The sequence below is a fragment of the Battus philenor genome, unplaced genomic scaffold, assembly GCF_028537555.1.
Source record: "Battus philenor isolate CCGP_79_NKW_IND1 unplaced genomic scaffold, ilBatPhil1.0.hap1 SCAF_7, whole genome shotgun sequence".
NCBI lineage: Eukaryota > Metazoa > Arthropoda > Insecta > Lepidoptera > Papilionidae > Battus > Battus philenor.
In genome coordinates, this window is record NW_027181737.1 from 6,967,309 (window position 1) to 6,988,842 (window position 21,534).

The following is a 21,534-nucleotide window of genomic DNA, read 5'->3' on the forward strand; positions in this document are numbered from 1 at the left end:
ATTTTTTGATAGGCTGCTTAAATACATATTTTGCACAACATTACTATATGTAACTAGAATTGTGTAGTATAAAAGCAATTTTTTAAAATGTAAGCGTTGTTCACTGCAGTGTAAATAAAGCCCTTTAATTAGCTCGTAATTAGTTTTAATACAGTAATGAGAACGGCACAAAGCAGAATTTGTTTAACTGGCATCCAAAATTATAGACGCCATTGTACGGTATGGACAGTCTATATATATTTTAAATAAAAACGATATGGCCGAAAAAAAAACAAATGTCATTTTGAAAACTAAATATATTAAATATTGTATAAATTGCAATAATATTAAATCATATTCCTTAAAAACTTATTAAACATAATTTGTTTTATTTTTATCCAGTGTGGCTAGTTTACTGTACTTTTAAAGCCAATTCGGTATATTTAATCAAGTCTCTCAAGTGGATGAGTGGAAAAATAGAGTCTTACCCGCAATTTTAATTATTCTGATAAGATGAATTAAGTAAGTAATTGTCTTTTATGTGCACTCGTAACCAATTAGGATATTTTGTCATCTTGTCATTTTTTAAAACACTGAACTAAGTAAGAGGTACACACAAAAACATTAATAGCGTGACAGCTAAAAAAAATTGGTATCACTTTATTACTTTCTGTGTGCTCTCCCCTAATCATCCTAAAGTTATACATGCAAAATATATTCATTTATATTCCAACTTTTAACCCGTCATTGTTATGCATTTCCTATTACTGAAAGTAATAACTACGATTTGCTTTCGTGATTTTTTTTCTGACTCTCTAACCGTACTATTCAACTTGGACAACAATTTTCTGAAATTTTAAAAAACGTGCATCGTTACCGATTCGAGGTTTCATAAGAAAATAATAATCTACAGTGCAATTATAAAAGATATAAAAGTGGGAAAATTGATGGCGAGTAATTTTTCATTATTATGAGTTAAAATGCACAATAAAAAAGATATCAGCAATTGAGTTTAACAATCAATATGGATATTATCCAAAAATAAAAACGAAAATTCCAGAGAAGTTCTGCATACACACGCATAAGCGCAGAGCATAAGATTATCGATAAGTTCTTAATACCACTGTCATTATCCTAGTTTCAACATTAATCGAACGGGTACAATACTGTTGGAGACCGACTTTTTTGCGTTAGAAATGACTTCTCTGTGGTTCAATTAATTTTTGGAAATGCTTTTTTACCTGATGAAAAGAAATCCACTTCTGTAAGGGATGGTTATGTAACTTTTGTCCCAATTAAAATACTCTCGAAAGTCTTTAAGGAGTTCTAGACATTTGATTGCTAGTTGTGTTTATAAGATCTTGCAAGTGCAAAATACTCGTAAAATAATCGTCTCTGTAAAACCTCGCATAGTAGAAAAAGAAAAGAGAAAATAGGACGGAATACCAAATGACATGCAATATAGGAAAACATTATACATTTATTTTATATTGTATCTCATGTAATACTATTCGTATTAGCTCATTTTAACAAAGAAGTCCACATAAACCAATAAGTATTTTGTTTAATTAAAGTACTGTCAATAGTATTTAAATAATGTTCTCTTATGTAGCCTGGTAATACTAATTCTGTCTCTTTCTCTCAAATAACATGGTGGTGGCATTCAGTTTGGATGTTACTCGTAGCGCCGTGTGAAACGTTGAAAAGTATTTGTCGTATTTGTCTTTGTTTACGTGTCTAATTTACTGATAAGATTCTAAAATTGTTTAAATATCTTATTGACGTTTATGGAAATTAATGATATTATATTACTACATACAGTTCGCGCAAAAGATAAAGCATTTTAAGAGAGTGAAATGAATAACGGGGATGTTGGAGGATCCAGAGGCAGAGGTCGTGGATGGCAGCAAACTGAAAATCAACCAAAGGAACTACGTCGGCCCAAAACTTATGTTGAAGATACTAAAGGTAACAAATATTTCGTTACGTAAAGTTTTAATTAACACTTTCACAAGATGAATACAAATGAGTAGTAGACGACGACGTCATACACTGCACGTTTATGCACTTAAAGACTTCGGGTGAAAGTTTTAAGAATTTTCATTTATGATGACGTCGACGTATTTTGACAGCTGGCAACCGGTTGTGTTGATCAAAATCTAGGTGTTCAAAATATATAAAACGTTGGGTGATCAGCTAAAATATTTAGTTGCTAATGTGTGACAAATAATCAGTCTTAATGGTGCGATTTATGATATGATGCAAAAGTGTACATTAGAAATGATAAATTAGTCCAAAACAAAATGCTAGAGAGTTTTAGGATGAAACAGGTAAGTTGTTAACTTTCAGAGCTTATTAATATCCATCCTCCATATGCAATAATAAAATGTATATTAATATATAATAGATTTTTTTTTTGGATGTGATGTTATGATCTCATAGATAAGAAGTATAACCAATAAATTTTGGTAGTAGGATATCTTTGCCAAAGTTCTAGTTAGGAACACCCATGATCTTAGTATGTCACCTAGTAGTAGTTCATCACTGTTTCAGTTTAAAGGGTGCTCTATCAAGAGACTTGTTGGACTAATTAAGCACTTTTTTTTCTAAATTTATTGTAACAACAGAAAAATTCATGATGTTTTTGTAAACTAATAATATGTTCAAAGCTACAAACAATGTTAACCAATTTCTTTATGATTTATCAGTTGAGCCTTCAAAGTCGAAACTCTCAGTAGATGCAAAGGAGTGGTATCCGCCAAATTATGTGCCTCAACCTGTAGCATATACAGACCCATCTCCCTACAGGCCACAACGTTTTTCTGTGCAAGATAGACTTCGTCAGGCACAAGATGTTAATCCGTATAATTATGATGACATGTCATATTCACTTGAGGAACTTGAAAATATGGATTTGCGGGTTTGTAAATATGATCATTTTACAATTTTTTTGGTTCAAAGTAGAAACATTTGGTTTCAATGTTACTTTTGTTTTAGGAGAACCTGGCTAATTTGATAACTGTTATGTGTGAGATAACATTTGAACCTGGAAAGTTTGATACATTGTGTGGGCCACTAGTTGATTCTTTTGTTTCAACTTTACATGACATTAATTATACAAGACCTCTTGTTGAAGCTATTGTTAACCAGGTATACATTTTTTGATATTGATTCTTATATATATTTTTCAATGAAAAAATTGTGTTAATTTGTATTAACAAAAATGAAATGAAAAATATGGTTCTTGGGTAAATTTTAATCGTGTAAATAAAATATTTTCGATGATGTTTATTATCATATTTATTGAGAGTTTCAAATTTTTACATGTAAGTTTATTGCACCTTAACTTAGCACATACATTACTTAAGTTGGTACCAAACATGTTTAGATTTCAACATGGATGCTAACTTTGTAATTTAAAATGATATGGAGTAAGTTACAAAATAATATTCAGTGTAACACACATTTTGGTGGTATGGAGGTACTAACAATCAGAAGATATGAGTCATAATATCTAGAGTGAAGTATAATGCATTATTCAATTAATTTTCATTTTATATCTATGTTTTTTGTTATAAAATTGAGAAATTTTTGTCCACCATTTTGGGAAAGTTAAAAAGGAAACAATTAAATAGAGCATGGTATGCAAATTCCAGTGTAACTAAAAACTAAATAGAGGTTCTAATAAAATCTCTACATATCTCACATTAAAAAATTGTTGAACAAAGCATAAATTATAAAAGACATAAGATTTTACTATTATCCTTAAAAAATTTTTATGTAGTCAATAGCCGAGTCTAATTTCCGCTACAATGGAGCTCGACTTTGCTCTATGTATGACTCTGTGGCACCACCAGAAGAGTCAAAATTCCGTGCATGTCTTTTGGAGCGCTGCTCTACTGAAGAGAATAAAATAATAAGTGGGGTTGAGACTTCAGAAGAGAATATGAGAGGATTTGCCATGTTTCTTGCAGAAATATACACTCAACTGGAGAACAGCCAGGTAAACACTTTTCCTGAGTTTGATTATTGTAGCAAAATAATTGCCATTCAGGCTAAACTATACCATACACTTGTAACTTTTTGTATGCAAGACAAAATCATAACAGGAAGACAGCAAATCTAGTTTTTATTATCTAATGAAGACATAATTCACAGCAATACATTATAAATAAAATTAAAGTTATTTCATTATTTCAAATAAAATTATTTTGGTTTAATCTCTTATATATAAGATTTTTATTTGAATTTTATTGGTGCAAGAAGTAAACTTTTTTGTCTGAGTACATTTATTTATTTATTATACATAACTATCAAAATCTTTATTTGTCATAATATCATGAATTGTGTTTTTAGATAAATTTATGATTTAATTTAAAAATATCTTATGTAAACAAACATTCAATTTTCTTAACTCTAAAATTCAATATAACACTGAGTAGGGTTAACCTTTATAAAGTAAATCTTTATAAATAATAAGTAAAGTAAATCTTTATATATAATAAGACTTGCTATTTAAAACTGATTTATATTACATAATTTTTGTTGTCAGGTATCTTGGAATATTGATAGGGGGTGACTTTTTTTCCAAAAATGTCTCAGTCATACTTCATATTAAATTTGTGTAATCAGTTTATATATATATATATATATATATATATATATATATATATATATATATATATAAATGTATCCTTTATTAATATATATATATATAATATAATGTATTATATATGTCTGTTTATATGTATAATATCTAAACACTAAAGAATATCTAGTTTGTCAATTTAAGAACTTGAATAAAGGTGGTTAACCATTTGACCTGGTAGTAAGTATTAATAGCCACATGGAAATTTACTAATCATGCAGCTGTTAATATAATATAATATCATTTTAATTTAAATTTCAGGGAGGAAGATTAAAATCATTGGGTGAAAGCCTATGTAAAGTACTGCTCCATCTGTTGGATACAGACAAAGAGATAAACATCAAAGCTGTGTGTCAACTGCTAAAAGTGAGTTATTTTATTCTATTTACTAAAGTATTTCAATTCATGACTTTGAATTAATAATAAATGTAAATATACATATGTTTTTCTCATTTTGACTACATTTGATGAATGTAGCATAAAAATAATGTTATTTTACAGTATTCTGCAAATATATGTAGCAATATATAAGATAAATATGGGTTTTAAAGTATTAACAAAATATTTGACCCCCAAAATTGAAAAACATATTTTTATATATTCCTGAAATCAGTTTTTCACATTTTCACTAATTATATTGCTAAACAGATAAGTAATTGTGCACGTATTTTAGCGAGTGCCTAACACTTTTGGTCAAGGCTGTAAGACATTAATTTTTGCACAGTTGTCAGGCATAGCACTGGATGCTGACTGCCCGGGCGGCATGCACGCGACATTTGAGCGACTCCGTCGGCGTTCGTCGTTGCCCTGCGTCCGCGGCGTGATGGCACTACGTGCGGCGCGCTGGGGCCTGTCCGAACCGGAGCGTGCTTCCCAACCTACCGCACACCCACCCCCGCACAATACTATTATCGATACTAGACGACGTCATGTGAATAACAGTAAGTTGTGAAAACTTCTTTAAGATTTTATTAACTCCTTGACATAAAATCATAGCACTTGATGATTGACAACCTAGGAACATTTTTTAAAATTATTTTCAATAATAATACAGCTGTTATTGGACAAAATGAACATTATTAAATTATTGTCCAAATTTGGTATGTTTAACATTAAATTTTTGCACTTTGCATCTTTCTTGCAGGCAATATAACAGAATTGTAGTAGAATAATGTTTTGCAGATTGCACATAATTATTATATTGGCTAACAAATAAATAAAATTTTGACATACACAGACAAAGTTTTGTGTATATATATATATATAGTATTTACAGTAAAGATTTTCAGTTTTACTCTATATATATATAAAACTGCAAATCTTAGTCTCCTCCAGTATAAATTAAGGATGGTTTGTGTGCTTTCTTACCTTAAATATGAAGACTTAATTTAATAGGTACACAACATATAAGTATTTATAATTAAAGATCCAAAATATTCTTATTTCTCTTAACTACCTGTGTGAAAATTTATGACGTAATAACAGTAATGAATGGTGAAGTCGAAGGAGGCACCAACAACGAAGGAGGTTATCTTGCAGACGGGCATAGCCTAACTGCAGAGGAATGCGCATTTTTGCAGAGTAACCTCCCACCTAAAACTGCAGCTCTCGATGAAGACATACTGTAAGTTTTTTGAAGGTTTTTTTTTTAATTTGTAATATTACTTAATACTTTGTATTTTAAATAACAATAGTTTTCACAACTTTTAAAAAATGGGTTTTTCTGCTATTAGTTAACGAGGATAAAATCTTGCTTATCAGAATTGCACTATGCAGGTGTCATCAAGCGCACGACTATTGTCCAAAATTTGAGAGTAGCAACAGTAAAAACAGGATCTTTAAAAAATATGTACAAACAGTGTAAAATAAAACAAGTATCAAATGGGTTCCACATATTTTTATGCAGCATCGCGTTTAGGATGCTTTAATTTATATACTTGGTTAAAAAATTATTATCTAAATATACTTTCCACAGCCCTGCAGATTGGTAAAATATCCTTTTCAGTTAGTTTTCTTATTAACCCTCAAAATAATTCTGTTGCGACTTTACTGACTTTATTAACCCACAGGCCACTTTGGATTTACATTAGATGCTGTGTTCTAGTGGATCCAAAAATTTAATTGCTTCCAGATTGCTTTTCTTGTTGGATTATTAGTTTTTAGCTGTAAAACTACCAAGCTGTACAAAGAAATTTTTAATCTTTCATTCTTTTATTTTTAAAGAGTTCCTTGATAAAGCGATACCCTAATTAATTTTGACCACCTAAACCTTTTCCGCTCATATTTTGTCCCAGGTTCATGTAATGAGAGTGTTAGGTACAAAATAATTTAAAACTATCAGACTTGATGACCATTCTCCATTAGAATTTATTTCAATCCCTACTAAGACTACAATAACACTTAGCTATTCATGCTTAATTACTTGCATTTTCTGTTCAGTGACGAAGTAACTGTCGAGAAATCGTATGCATGAGTTATTATTCAAGACTGACAATAATTTCTCATGCATAAGTGTGAGTAAATAGGGTCTTAAAAAATAGTCACTGAAATATACTAAATGAGTTTATTCTTATTACTTGTGTGACCAACCCCACATCTGAATATTTGCAAAGGCTTCTATACTACTATGCAAAGGCAAAAAACGTCAATGCGACAACGACATAATAAGCATTAGTCGAATTAATTAATTGAGTAATTAAAATATTATTACAATTGATTGAGCACTCCATGTATGTATATCATGAAATATGTTAAAGCTTTTACTGTTTTGTTCATTTTTACCAAATATATTAGGTAAGATTTTATTTCAGTTAAAAGTAAATGTTCTTAAATGTTTAAATGCTAATGTCTATATTGAACTATGTTCTGTGGTCACTACTCTATAGCAAATGAATAAAGTACATTTCAAGCAAAAAAATATTTTCAGCGATGAACTAGAAAACGACGCATGGGAAACGGGTATGGATGCAGAAATGCAGGCTGGTTTCCTGGAGTTCCTCAAGATCTCCAACCAGATTAAACGATAACCGTGTATTGCATACGACAACTTTAGCTCGCCTGGGACAGACAAGATGCATCTTCAGTCTACAGCGACAGGAGGATTGTGAAAAATTTTACAAAAAAAATATAAAAATCCATGAAAATAATAAAAATATATCTGTGACAGACCAACTTAATTATCACTCTAGACAAATTAGCATGGGTTGTTTAGGAAGTGATTAGGAAGCTCCATAGAGAATAAGGTCATCTCAGCAATAATAATAAAAGGAAATCACAAAATATTCCTTTCAAACCTTATATTGTTGCGTATAAGACTTTTCCTTGCATTAGCATAATATAATGAAGGAAGGTGTTTTCATTGTGTTGTCGACGCTAATACTTCCATATGTGCATTTGCTAGTAATGTCTTTAATAAGAATACCGTGAACTTATTAGCAATACTTACAGTTACTGCCTATCAATAAATGTGTTAAATTAACAGATACAATATATCTATGTATAAAGCTGCTCCTTTGAGTGGTGAATATTGGATGTTAAAGATGGTCTATATTTTTTATTTTCAACTATCCAAGAGCCAATTATTATAATGTATGCATATGTGTCAATGTATTGTTGTCAATTGATTTGCATTTTAAATGAAGTCTGTCGCTAATTAGAATAAATTTATGAATGCAAGCAAGAATATTAAATTATTTTACAAAATATTACTTTAGTTCATTTCACTTTAAGACAGTCAGTAAGTCTGCTAAAGACACTCCGGTTAAGTTTTGTAACATAAAAGTTATAAATCTATATCTGTATTTGTAAATTTCCAATCTATTAATTTAATGAATATACATATTGCAATTCAGAAACTGGTTTGACAAAAATATCAGTAATGATAAATAGATACTTAATAAATTTTGTCTAAATTCCGGGAGTGTATTTCCATTTCTCTTACTATACCAGTGACATGTTAATTGAAAAATATAATTGTCGGTAGAAAGTGGCCATTAGCTACACATTTTTTATGTAGTAATCTTTGTTTTAATTAGAAAATAAAGCAATTATATTAACATTATTATGTATTCCTGCTTAAGACATCATGTTTAATTTGTCATGTAGAATCATTTAGTTGCAGAGCAATGCACAAATTTAAAAAAAATATTAATCATTTATTCCTAATTGACATAATAATATTTATTTTATTTTGTTTTTATTAAAAGAAGCTATGTGACAATAAATTTTGTTTAAATTTTTTTTTAAAATACTTTACTTCTTATCAATCAGTTTTTTTCTGTTAGGTGTAATATTGGTAAATTTTGTTAATTTTACGTTGTTTTTATCATTACTCTTCATTTGCAGAGTGAGTGTAATACCGAACGAAATATTTTAATCAATGACGTAAATGCCAGTTTTTATAATATACATTTCACATACTTAAAATATAGCATGTAGGACCATTAATGCTGTTCTTTAATAATAATAAAAAACACATTTTTGAATATTTTTTGCAATATGTACCAGAATTATTTATTTCATGCGATTAGGCAAATGTTTATGATATTCCATTGTATTTTTGTTGCAGTGATATTATGAATGTTATAAGAATAAATGGATATTTTAATAAAAGTCATTTAAGTAAACTGTGGTTTTTTATATAAACAAAAGTTAAGACTGATTAGGTATTAAATATTTCGCCTAAACAAGTTTTATAAAAATAATAAACGTTTTCTGACCAGGCATTGAATTAATTAAATGTGAACATGCTTTAATTAGGCTAGTGCATTAATTTCCTTTCCGAGGCTTTTCATCGTTTGATTTCATAGAAAGCAATTTGTTTGATCATCTGTTTTGTAGTCCTATGTAACTAGGCATTTCACAAGACCAACTTCGATAGTTTAAGTTACCACATAAATGGTTCACATGTTCACTGTCATTTATATAAAAAATCAATGTTGGTAGCTTAGACAATGAATAATGTTCTATCAGCATGGACTAAGAAACTATATAGCGGGAGTAAAATGTCATGGCGAATAAATTGACACTATCAGGCTGTAAACAGACCCGTCCTTCATATGCAACCAGTGCTTTTTTTGCATTTCAGGTAGTACAGAACAGGTCGACCTCGAACTGCCAACAATCGCCCTAAAACTGTCATCCATTCATTACTTTTACTCTGCCGTTTAACAAAAATTCGTTGATTGTAGGTGCCGCCATTTATGATAAAACTACATATCATACATTCTAACAACACCGTCTTGAGACCGAGAAATGTACTCTGATTTTCGGGGGTAAGCCACGTACACTGCTAACCGCCATTGGCGCTATTCGATAACAAACCAATATACGATCCGGTCGTATATCACAGCAAAATCTCTCCAATCAAACTAGACGAGGCATTGCTAGAGTTTCTGCCGCTACTTCTCCCAGCGCTAACGCTTTCCGGAGTGTGTGGTATTAGTGATATTGACCAGACAATATCAACCGTCGATCATGCCGTAAATAGACTCCTTCCGGCCCTTGTGTCGGAATATTAAGCGGATATTACCAACGAGTAAGGATCCAAGCCAAACTCCACTCTTGGGGCACTTGAGTGTAGTCACTCCATAGAGCGTTCGCCGAAGCGATGTAAAAACTCGGTGGTCTCCCAATCCGGTAAAATAGTAGTATGAAGCGGCCCGAGCCGAGACCTCCGGGAGCCCCCAGCTTCGGTACCTGTAAAGAGGTCTTAGGCTATGCGCCTTCTGCGTCCTGCCCACTTGATTCCGCAGTATCTGCAAATGCCTTTGGCTTATACATTCCGTTAAAAAAAAAACTAGTAATATTGGACACGTTTGTATTGCGTGTTTAAACAAAGCATGTTAATATAGATTCTTTACTTATTCATCAAAAACTAGTTTGTCGAATAGAAGCAACGCGTGCAAGGACAATAATCTGTTTCAACAATCATAAGATGTGATTGGTTTTTTTTTTTCAGAAAAAATGTACAAGAATATTCCCGAAGTAAAATAAACGTATCATACGGTATCATTACCAGCGATCTTTGCACTAGGCTAGTAGTTCATAAAGTTTTATCATTTAATCTTTCGTATGAGTTGTAGTTAATGAAAGTTGACATAGCAGTTCCAAACAGTTTATTACAGATCATGATATTCCCGTTTAAAAATATTAACAAAATTGGAACAATACATTACATAACTTCTAGTACGCATATTGAAAATTGGCATTATAGTTTCAAAATGTTTGGTACAAATCATGATATTTTCGTTCTGCTCAGAAAATGATCACATTTTGAAATAAAAAACATACATAGTAAGCTTAGCATTATATATTATCGCTATAGTTATCTATACATTTGAATTTTTTTTTTAATAGCACAATGATAAAGTAGTTTAGTAGGCAAAGTTTTTAACCTCGTTTGTATTTTGTGATTTTTTGGTTATTCCTATTTTAAACTGCGCTACTATATTCTGATCGTAAGTGGCCATAGCTTTTGTGTTAGAATCTCGACAGGTTTGATGGGGGTGCTCGTAAAGAGAAAGACGACAACAGATATTTTTCTTTAAATTTAATTCAACCAATGGGTTACCCATTGAATAAAGACGATTATTATGGGTCACAGGTATGATTTCATATAATAGCACTTCAATAATTTCAAAATATAAAGGGAAACTTCATAATAAATCCAGATGTTTTACGATTAAAATACCAAAGAATTACGATATTAACTTACGTGGATTAGTTAATAATACTGGGCAATTGTAGTTTGAGCGAAGATATATAATGCGATGATTTATGTATGGTAGGGGCTTTTTATCTGAAGAAACAATTGTCGCCATCATAGTACGTTAAAGGGCTAATAAAAAAAACGAGACATTAATTTATTTAATATTTTATATAATAAAGATGATTTCGTCAAATATCAGGCAGTACTTTGTAAGGGTTAAGAATTCCTTTAGGATCCATAAGTTGCTTGAGCTGCTTCATCAAATGCAATGCACTTGGATCTTTGCTGTAATGAATGTATTGGGGTTTCCGAAAACCTACGCCATGTTCTGCGCTTATTGAGCCATTTAGTTTTGCGACTTCTTCGTAAATGTAGGGCTCTAACATCGACGAAACTTCGGGACTGTATTCTGGTACAGACACATTAATATGGATGTTACCATCGCCTGAAAATTGAATTAATAACAGGCTATGAGATGATTAGAACAGTCTGTGAAATGTGTTTCTAAGATAAATGTATAAATAAAAATAAAACGCCTAATGTGCTGCTACTCTCAAAATTCGAAAACCGCTCCACCAATTCGGTTAGTTTTAAATGTTTTCGTTAAGCAAAAACATAAAAATTGCCATAAGATAAACACTTCTTATCGCATACAAGCGACTAAGCAAATTCAACATCTTGCTGTTAAATATTTATCAATCGAAACCAAAACGGCATGTAATTTTAATTACGAATTTAAATGAGATAAATAATGTAACTTTATTGATAAAGTCTTAAAGTACGGAAAAATAGTTTAAATGTAACTAGAATGATAACTCTGAAATTAAAAAAAAATGTTTGCAGAACGAAGTCCGTCAAGGCAGTTATAAAAAAAAATTAAAATATTTGTCTTTTGAAACAAACATAAAAGTACATGCATCATTAAACATCACAGATATCTGTTATCTTAAAAGTAAATATTTATTTCAACAGTAAAGTCAAAGAAAGCAATGTATTATCATTTTTTAAAAACCAAAATTTACGAAATGACATTTCATCAAATCAAAATACATTTTATTCTTCATTTTTCATCAAATCACATCAAAGCAAAACTTGACAGTTTTGCTTTGATGTGATTTTTTGTTTGACGGAACAATCCTTACTATGACGTCCCCAATTAACCGTTCGTGGATTTTTTTAAAATAAATTGACATAAAACTTACCAACATGTCCATAACCGAAAACTTTAGATACCTTCTTGCCTAATCTTTCCCTCAGCTGTGGTACAAGATTATAATAGCTTCTAAGGGGCAGCGAAACGTCGTATTTAAATACGTAACCGTCTATGAGAGACGCACCGGCGATGTTCTCGCGGAGGTTCCAAATTGTCTACAAAGTATTCAGAATATTTTTTAAGTACGTTATTTTTTGACTCGTGCAGTGGTAATATAAATTCGACTTATTGTCATGGCTTCCAGTGTTGTGTAAATGTGAAATACTTATCGTAATTTAGGTTATGAATGAGGAGTAACAAGAAAACATGATTATTCAACTTTTTGTCAAAAAACAACGAATTTCGACAGAATACCATAAAATTATGTCGCCCTTTAGGATGGCATGATTCAAACCGTGCTTATTCCTATAGTTAACAGCATCTAAAGTTAAAAGTTTAAAGCAAGTCATAATGCTTCCATGCGTACAAATATTAATAAACAACATCGCAACATAATCTGATACATTTCTGTTACGCAGTACTTTTCAAAAAATTATATTTCCAAACAATTTGATACAACATATTTCTATATTTTTACATAGGAAAAGACACAATTTGAAATAAAAAAACACATTTAATAATCTTTTAGTTTTCTATTCATAAGAGTTCATACTTTTTTTTTGCACAAAGGTAATGTAGTGGCCGATTTTTGGCCTTATGTGTGAAGTTAGACATCAAGGAATTATCACGTTTTGTTCTGTCTCTCCTCAATTTGTATGAGTATTTTGATTGTTTTGCTAACTGCCGAACGTGAGATATGTACATACCTATTAAGAAAAATATCTTTAAAAGTGTATTACATTAATAAATTTAAGTAAAAGTGCTCATGGCCTTTTATATTGAGCTAAAATACATATCGTATTTCATTTGTAAATATGTGTTTGTTCTAATTCAAAATATCTTTATTCTAGTAGGTATTTACACGCACTTTTAAAGCAATTATTTTAACACAAGTACATAATCAGCATTCCGATCTGAGAAGAACCGACCAGAGAAAGTTAGAGGCCTTTTAAATGAAATTTAACAATGTTTGATGTACACATTATAATATCAACTTTCGTTATTTAACTCATGAGTTAGTATTGAATGTTTTACAAGTTGATATTTTATCTGTTTTGCCTATAATAAAGTCAGTAAAATAAACTTTTATTATTAAAGCAGTGGTACCTGCATTTTAGTTGCATCAGAAGTAACAGTTCCGTCAATTATACGTCCACTCTCCATTTCCTTTGCTAAAAACCTGGATAACTTTTCTGCGTCGTGAGCTTCATCGCTGCCGCTGGTCTCAACGAGCACATAAAACGGATAATCCGCGATCGGGTTTCTGTTAAAATAAAGAGGATTATGTGACATTAGTTTTGTGTTAACATTCATTAAATAATTATTGTAAACAGAGATAATCTTTGATAACATATTTTTTCTCGCTTACTTTTTCTACCTTCTGTACATGTTAAATTGTTACATTTGTATATTATATTGTATATAGTATTATTATAAAATTGTTGATTATTAGAATTATGTAGAAGAGCAAAATTGTGGCATATCCATAGAGGCAATATAATCAGATTGGTCTTGACTTACACGTTTTACAAACAATTAGCTTTACTATTGATTAATAGATGTAACGGATCTTTAGAAATCTGTTACGAGCACAGGCTGAACTATCATAATTCGGCAAATAATCTGATAATAATCAGTCGAACCGAAATTCGACCCGCGAGTATCTATAAATCAGTGTTTTTAAGTGATAGTTCAAGTCTAGATCTTCTTCGTTCAAGTCTAGTCTAGATCCCAAGGGACGTCAGCCTAAAGCGACCTTAGAGTTTAGTGGTCCCTCAATTCAGGCCCGAGTCGAAGATCCTGAAGGCATAATTACATAAGAGACATAAGGCGTTGATTTGGTACAGAAGTTTGGCTAAATGCCATTAACACTCTATGAGTCATTGTTCTAGTCGGTCTATTATTTTAGAGTCCAGGCAAATGATTCTTTTTTCACAAAAACAATAAGTGGTTTAAATAAATTAAAGGTTATTTATCAACCAAGCTTTAACCATAACACTTACGGAAGATTTAGATTCTTTACGGTACAGCTGATTGATTCATTGTCAGCCATTTCAAATGCAGACAAAATTTCTCCAAGTGATGATTTAGCACTTGCGTATAAATCGAGTATGTTGTCGAAATTTTTCACACCTTGAAATACATTATAATAAGATTAAATATTAACTGACAATTCTGTACTTCTAAAAGTAACCTAAAATGTATTAAGTAGCGCTTTCTGTGTGAATAAAAATATTGACATTTTATGTTGATTCGAAAGCGCTTGTTGTTACAACCTATTTGATCTTTTGTAACGGTAAAAGCCTCCGTATATTAAACTGAAAGCAATTTTTCCAAATAAAATTTAGGGTTAATTTTTAACGATTTAAATTTTTTCTTGTACGTAAGAAATAAGGCAATGTAACCGCGTGCTTAAGTTGAAACTTAAATTGAGATGATGCGACGTGAATTATGGCTGAATTATTTTTTAATTGTGAACTAAACGACAGAAACATGCACCTAAGTACAAGATTTTATATCGAGGGAAAGAGTTCGCATAAATAATTGATAAAGAGACTATATAACTCATAGGTGACGCAGATGTAACCTATTAGTGCTATTGTTATCGTTTGGACACTTTTATCTGTTTTATTTAAACTATAAAAAACTAAATATTTTACCAAAGAAACCCAATGACACTGCTTTCGGCAATGCAGGACAGTGTATGGCAACTTTCGTAACCAGACCCAACGTTCCCTCAGATCCAATGAACAGATGCTTCAAGTGGTATCCAGTGTTATCCTTTTTCAGAGTTCTGAGACAATTTATTACGGTTCCATCAGCTTTTACCTGAAGAAATTGGAGATATTTCGTTAGTAGTATGTATGCGTATGTAATAAAGTTCTTCTCTACTTTAGACTTTCCTTTTCATATTTTTAAATGTAAAATTAAATGAATATTATTAAATAAACATTTATAACATTCAAGGGTTTTTATTTGACCTATACCTCTGGAATTTGGTTTATTGAGGCATTTACATATTTGATATTATAATCAAACATTGTTAAATTTCATTTAAAAAGAGCGATTATTGACTTTCTGGCCGGTTCTTCTCAGCAGACGAGCATTCTGAGTCGGTGATAGTCTTACTACTTACCATGTTAAAATAATTGATGATTCTAAATATCTACTTGTATAAATATATTTTGAATTTGCGTTATTATCAATGCATTTAGTTAACATCGGCCCGTAAGGTTATCTTGAATTGGTTTAGTTTTATTATAATTATGAAGGTATCGTCTACTAGATTCTTTACTGCGTTTTGTTTAATTTATAGTTTCTTTTAATTTTATCTCTTAAAAGTTAAAACTGTATAAAATCGAAACTCGCTACTGATCCTTACTATTATTATTAAGGAAGCACAGTACATATTTTGATACAAGTATTGTTTTGCTCATTAGAAGGCTTCAACTTTGAAAATATAATATGACTGAATCTTTGTTGCTGAGTAAAACTTATTGCTAAGAGAGCATTTTGTGTAAATACCCACTGCTTCCACGCCAAGCACAGAGCCATGCAGGTTTCCATATCGAAGCAGTCGTAGTCCTCCAGCGTTAGTGCTAACATTGCCACCTATTTGACATGAACCTTTTGCGCCCAAGTCCAATGGCATAACAAGGTTTCGTTCTCGCACGTAGTTGTCTAAATTCTCCAAGATGCATCCTGATTCACAAACTAATGTACCTAGGAAAATATACCTTAATAGAGAAAACAGTGTAGCTTCCACTTAAACCTTCATATTTTAACAATCGCTTGCTAACTTACAAGCCCCGGTCGACAAGAAACATATCTGTCTTGATGACAGACAAAGTACTTAAAGCAACAGCTTAAGTGCAATAGAACTATGTAAGAACACATACATCGTATGGTGTCAAACACTTAGACGCGTGAACGGCGGACGGACTGTCGCTAATCGTTCCCACACCCCAGTCGCTTCTGCTTGTGTAACTTATATTCGCGTACCAATTAAATATAATCAGTGGCGTACCTTGCGGTCCGCACCGGGCGGCACTTACCTTGGGGCGGCATTTTTTATATTTACTTATACTTGCAAAAAGCAACTTTTTCATTTCAAATTTATTTTCGTTCTTGAATAATAAATGATTATTATAAGTTTAATATTTGATTTATATAAATTATGATTAACTTTATGATTTCGAATATTATTCCTCGGTGTACAAATGCATTTTAGTGTAAATTTTGGATTCTAATTCAAGAACAAGATAATAATTTTATTTTATTGTATTCATTAAAATTCGTTGAATTCGTAAAAGGATCAAGACGCGTGTGATTATTACACGTGTCTAGATACAATGTTGTCTTGTTTACCTAACATGTGTTTAATATGTTAGTTCATATTAACATATTATTATATGTTATTATATCATATACTATTTATAGTATGACTTTGTTTTATGTATGTTGAAAAACAATCATTATGCAAATACGACGTGACCTTATTATATGAATTTAGTTATAGGTAAAGACAGAAAAGACAGAATTCTATATTGTTTTAAAAAAGGATTAGAACTATTTTAGTTAATTCAATCATCATAATCATTTAACAATCATAATTACAATTGGCAATAAAGTTATTTGAACTTTATAGCTAATTGAAATGAAGTCAGGGCAATTTTTCCTAACTAAAATTTTTTGATGTCAGTTTATAAATGTTATTTCTTTTGAAAAGTTTGTATGATTATTTTGAAGTGATATATCAATATTTTTTTAAATCAAAAACCACTATTTGATTGACATATAATAGAAAAGGCGGCAAAAGTTCTAGGTACGCCACTGAATATAATTCAAACTGTTACTAAAAACTTTCATTCCATCTTCCATAGCCATATAGGCCTAGTGAACACTCTGAACTCCATACTATACAACTATATTATGTGCTGCGTGATTGTGGAAAATATGAATTATTACCGAAGGTGTATAAATAGTCATATAACTATTTATACACCTGCGAGAATAAGTTTTCATGCGGAATAGTCAAGCGGTTTATTTCACACGACGTTCTTTTATTTCTCTTAGGAAAGAGAAGCTCGCTCTACGCCTAAAATTCTCTACTCCTAAAATTGTAAAAAAAATATTGGAATTTAGATTATTCAATCTGAACAAAGCAATGACAAAAGTTTTTTGTAAAAACAGACGTAGTAAATAGCATCTGTAAAAAGCTACCCGTACCATGAGAAAGCGGTTTACTCGACGCGGTAACAGATTTCAACGACGGAAGTTTTGTAGTAGAGACTTATAAAGGATCCATAACTTTTTTTAAAACTTGTGTCATTCTTACAAATACATAATATACCTTTGCAATGCATACAGTTGCCACTACAATTTATTCTTTTCCTTAAGTATTTGTATCCACCGATGACCACCGTAACATCGGCTGGTGGAGAGGGAAGGTTCTCGAGTAGCGACCACGAAAGATAATCAAATGCATATTATTCTATATTAAGTACAATGTTTTTATGAATGTTAGTTAAAAAGGTTAGAATAATATGTAATTGTTAATATTTTTGATAGATACCCGATAATTCTTCAAGGCTAATTATCTTGTTCATGAGCATAAAATTGACAACTATTTCATCAAATACAGGAACTGAGCCGCCAACCAAACCGGTGTTTCCGCCTTGTGGGCATACAGCTAGACGCTTCTCATTACAGTATTCCAAAATTAGTGAGACCTCTTGTGTAGTTTTCGGTTTTAAAACTAATTTAGATTGTCCTGTGAAAAACATGCAATTAAATGTTACAGTGGCAGTGGTGTGTTACCACGAACGGAAGCTTTAGTGCTATCGGAATCGCTGTATCGCGCTCAAGAAAGCACGCCGAGATGTGGCAATTTAAAAATAAATATTCCTCCCTCCGCTCCCGTCTCGCCGCGCGCATCTTTAAGAGATGGTACAATGGCTTCGGTAGCACTATAGTTCTTCGTTAACGTGAGTCTTTACGATTAAAATATAAATGTATTATAAATTATTCATAACATCATTAAAATATTACCTCTACAGTTTTTAATCCAGTCAATATTGAATGGTAAAACATCGTTAGGATCAGACAATACTCGGTCATCGCTTAATATACTTTTAAAGTATTTCACATCGTTTTCTTGTACGTGGCCAAATTGTTGTTTTGTGACTTTATATTTTTCCTATAGAACAATTATATCTATTACTTTGGAGAAAACTTTCCAAGTATTACAATAGAAGTAATGTAACCAAGCGGCACTGCGCTCATTGTGCGTCAGGATTAGTTACTCCAGTTTTAATAATATAATTATAAAAACATTGAAATGAGTAGTTTACCAATTTATGGCGCACCCTCGACTATTACCGCGAGATGTATGGAAAGACAGACACAATTAAATATCCTTCTCAAATAAGGGCAACTAGCAAGTGCTAAACACATATATATAACTATGATAAGGTTTCTCCATGGCTACAAATACATAACGGTAGCGGTGACGCGGCGACTACCATTTTCTATAGATACTAGGCAGGTAAAATATATTTGCCATACGCAACTTCATAATAAATCATTCATTTTAATTATAAGCATATTATTTGATGTTGACTGTAAGTTCACTACTCGCTGACAGGGATCTACCTTTATCTTAGGCCAGAGACAAACATATATCAACATGAGTTATATAAGACCGTACGTGTACCGTTTTGGATGAAAAATTAAAGACGCAATGTAAAGTGATAGTTTATTTACATTCAATATGATAAAAACGCGGAGTCCCGAGGCTCAGATGCCATCCATTGTTTACTTCTTACATTGTGGCATAACGCAAAAGATTAAATTCATTTATTCAACAATGGAACTCAACTTGTTGTGAACAACTCTTGTTGATTGTTAAATTTATTTTATTTATGGCTCTGCTTACAAGGTGTTGTAGTTGTGGAGTAGAAGCAAAAAGAAATTCCGCAACAACACATCTTTTAAAAAAATAATTTTAAAATAATAAATAGTAATAATTTATATATATATACATACATTTTCTGTCAGATATAGCTTAAATGAAAACAAAACAATCAAACGACATCATTTCTAAGAGTTCATGACATTTAAATATTCGTTTATTAAATATATACAATTTATGTTTTGTATATATTTAATATACAATACATATATATAACTGAAGATCGGTCTCAATTTTTGCTGTCGAAGTTAAACGCACATTTTAAAAATAATATAGGAAGAAATATAACAATAAAGCAAAGTAACGATATCTTAATAAATAATTTATCTAAACTTGTCGTGTTCGTTTTAAGTTAAGAGTTAATAAAATGCTATTGGTGAAAGTGTATTTTTCCAAAAAATTCTTCATCGTAACTTCAATTAACGTTATTAATTGAATAGACCTTCAGTACATTGAAAAAGAGTATTTATTAAAAGTTTATCGTCATAATGTGTTATGGGTAATTTGATTACTTATAATGAAATATATTATTATTACAATCATATCTAGTAGCAAACGAATGATTCATCATCAATAAAACCATTATTTCCTTAGAAAGACCACTTCTGCACATAGTACACAAAAAAATTTCTAATAAGACCGGTTAGAAGCGGTCTGAACCCAGCGTTTTCCAACGACCCCAATAAGGTCGACCGAATAATTACGTGTTCATATTATTGAGGATTTAATTTCATAATTTACATAGTGATAACGGAGTCTCATATAACTAATAATTTACATAGTGATAACGGAGTCTCATAAAACTTGCTAAATTATTGCGTCGCAATAATTTAGCAAGTTTTATTAATGGCAAGGTATTAATTATTTAATGTCTATAGCCACAGAAAAATTTAAACATACAGTAAAATCTTTAAAGATAAAAACGTAATTTACTACATTTAATATATCTTTTCGACTTCTCTCTATACAAGCAATTAAATTAACACAAAGATTACTTCACATTCCACTATATCTTAACTGTAAGCTCTAGTCGTTAGTTTTACGCAATAAATATATATCAACATTCTACTAAATATTTCCGATTAACTTTTTGTACAAGTTATTTTTATGCAGCTTCTATTTTTATCGGATCTAATTTCCGCCAAGTCCTACGCATTTTATAAATTGAGAAGTTGGATAACAATTTCAGCTTATTTTTCTTCTTTAGCAAACAGTATCTTATCAGAATTTTCAAATGTAATGACTAGAAGGTTGTATAGTTTTTAATTGATTTTTCTTAAAAAAATATATATATACTTATAAAACCGAGAATATAACGTTCGTTTTCGGTTGTACAACATTGCTTTTTTGGTCAGATTTCTTTTATAAAATGTAATGCGATTGTTCATATCTACATCTGCAAATACAATAACTAACACAACAAACTTTTTAATACAGTATAGCTTTAATAAATATAATGTTAAAAATAATTATTAACATGTACATCCATGTTACTATATAAAATTGCCATAATTTTGCTTAATTTTGAACCTTTATTAGTACAATCACCAAATATTTACTTTTACTAAATTTAACAGAAAGTTAAATAATAAATAAAGTTGTGATACTTACCGAAGTTAGTTGAGGAAGCGCTTGTGATGCATACCTAACTTGATTAATAACATTACAGTAAGTTAATAGTTTTAATGTGTTTTTCATTGCTTAAAACAGGAGTGCGCACACGGATACATACAAATCAATACAGACAGTATGGTGTTTTTGTTGATTAGGAATAGTCATAGACGCAACGATAACTCGTTACGTAATCGACGATGTGGTTTGTATATAGACGTAATCATTCCTATTTTACCGATATTTACAATGATAACCTACAAGTCAGAGTTACTGTTAATTGCTTAAAATAATCAATTTTA

General features: G+C 30.8%; 2 protein-coding genes across 3 annotated transcripts; one reads left to right on the forward strand and one right to left on the reverse strand.

Moving 5' to 3' along the window:
* Nucleotides 1-1,619: 1,619 nt before the first annotated feature.
* Paip1 (Poly(A) binding protein interacting protein 1) lies at nt 1,620-9,181 on the forward strand. 2 transcript variants are annotated; one of them, XM_068774424.1, is made up of 9 exons: nt 1,620-1,685; nt 1,801-1,947; nt 2,688-2,899; nt 2,977-3,129; nt 3,764-3,982; nt 4,889-4,993; nt 5,352-5,568; nt 6,113-6,251; nt 7,554-9,180. In XM_068774424.1, exons 2-9 carry the CDS (start codon nt 1,836-1,838, stop codon nt 7,651-7,653), a joined length of 1,257 nt encoding a protein of 418 aa, XP_068630525.1. In that variant the 5' UTR covers nt 1,620-1,685; nt 1,801-1,835; the 3' UTR covers nt 7,654-9,180. The 2 variants fall into 2 exon arrangements, with proteins under 2 accessions (XP_068630525.1, XP_068630526.1); XM_068774425.1 differs by having other exon boundaries at nt 1,633-1,947; nt 6,128-6,251; nt 7,554-9,181.
* A 1,628-nt stretch (nt 9,182-10,809) lies between these two features.
* On the reverse strand, nt 10,810-21,470 carry D2hgdh (D-2-hydroxyglutaric acid dehydrogenase). Its single transcript, XM_068774178.1, has 9 exons — nt 21,233-21,470; nt 18,700-18,847; nt 18,224-18,421; nt 16,178-16,371; nt 15,309-15,477; nt 14,652-14,781; nt 13,756-13,912; nt 12,539-12,704; nt 10,810-11,781 (listed from the first exon to the last, which is right to left on the reverse strand). The coding sequence occupies exons 1-9, from the start codon at nt 21,317-21,319 to the stop codon at nt 11,525-11,527; spliced, it is 1,506 nt and encodes a 501-aa protein (XP_068630279.1). The 5' UTR covers nt 21,320-21,470; the 3' UTR covers nt 10,810-11,524.
* Between the last annotated feature and the right edge of the window lie 64 nt (nt 21,471-21,534).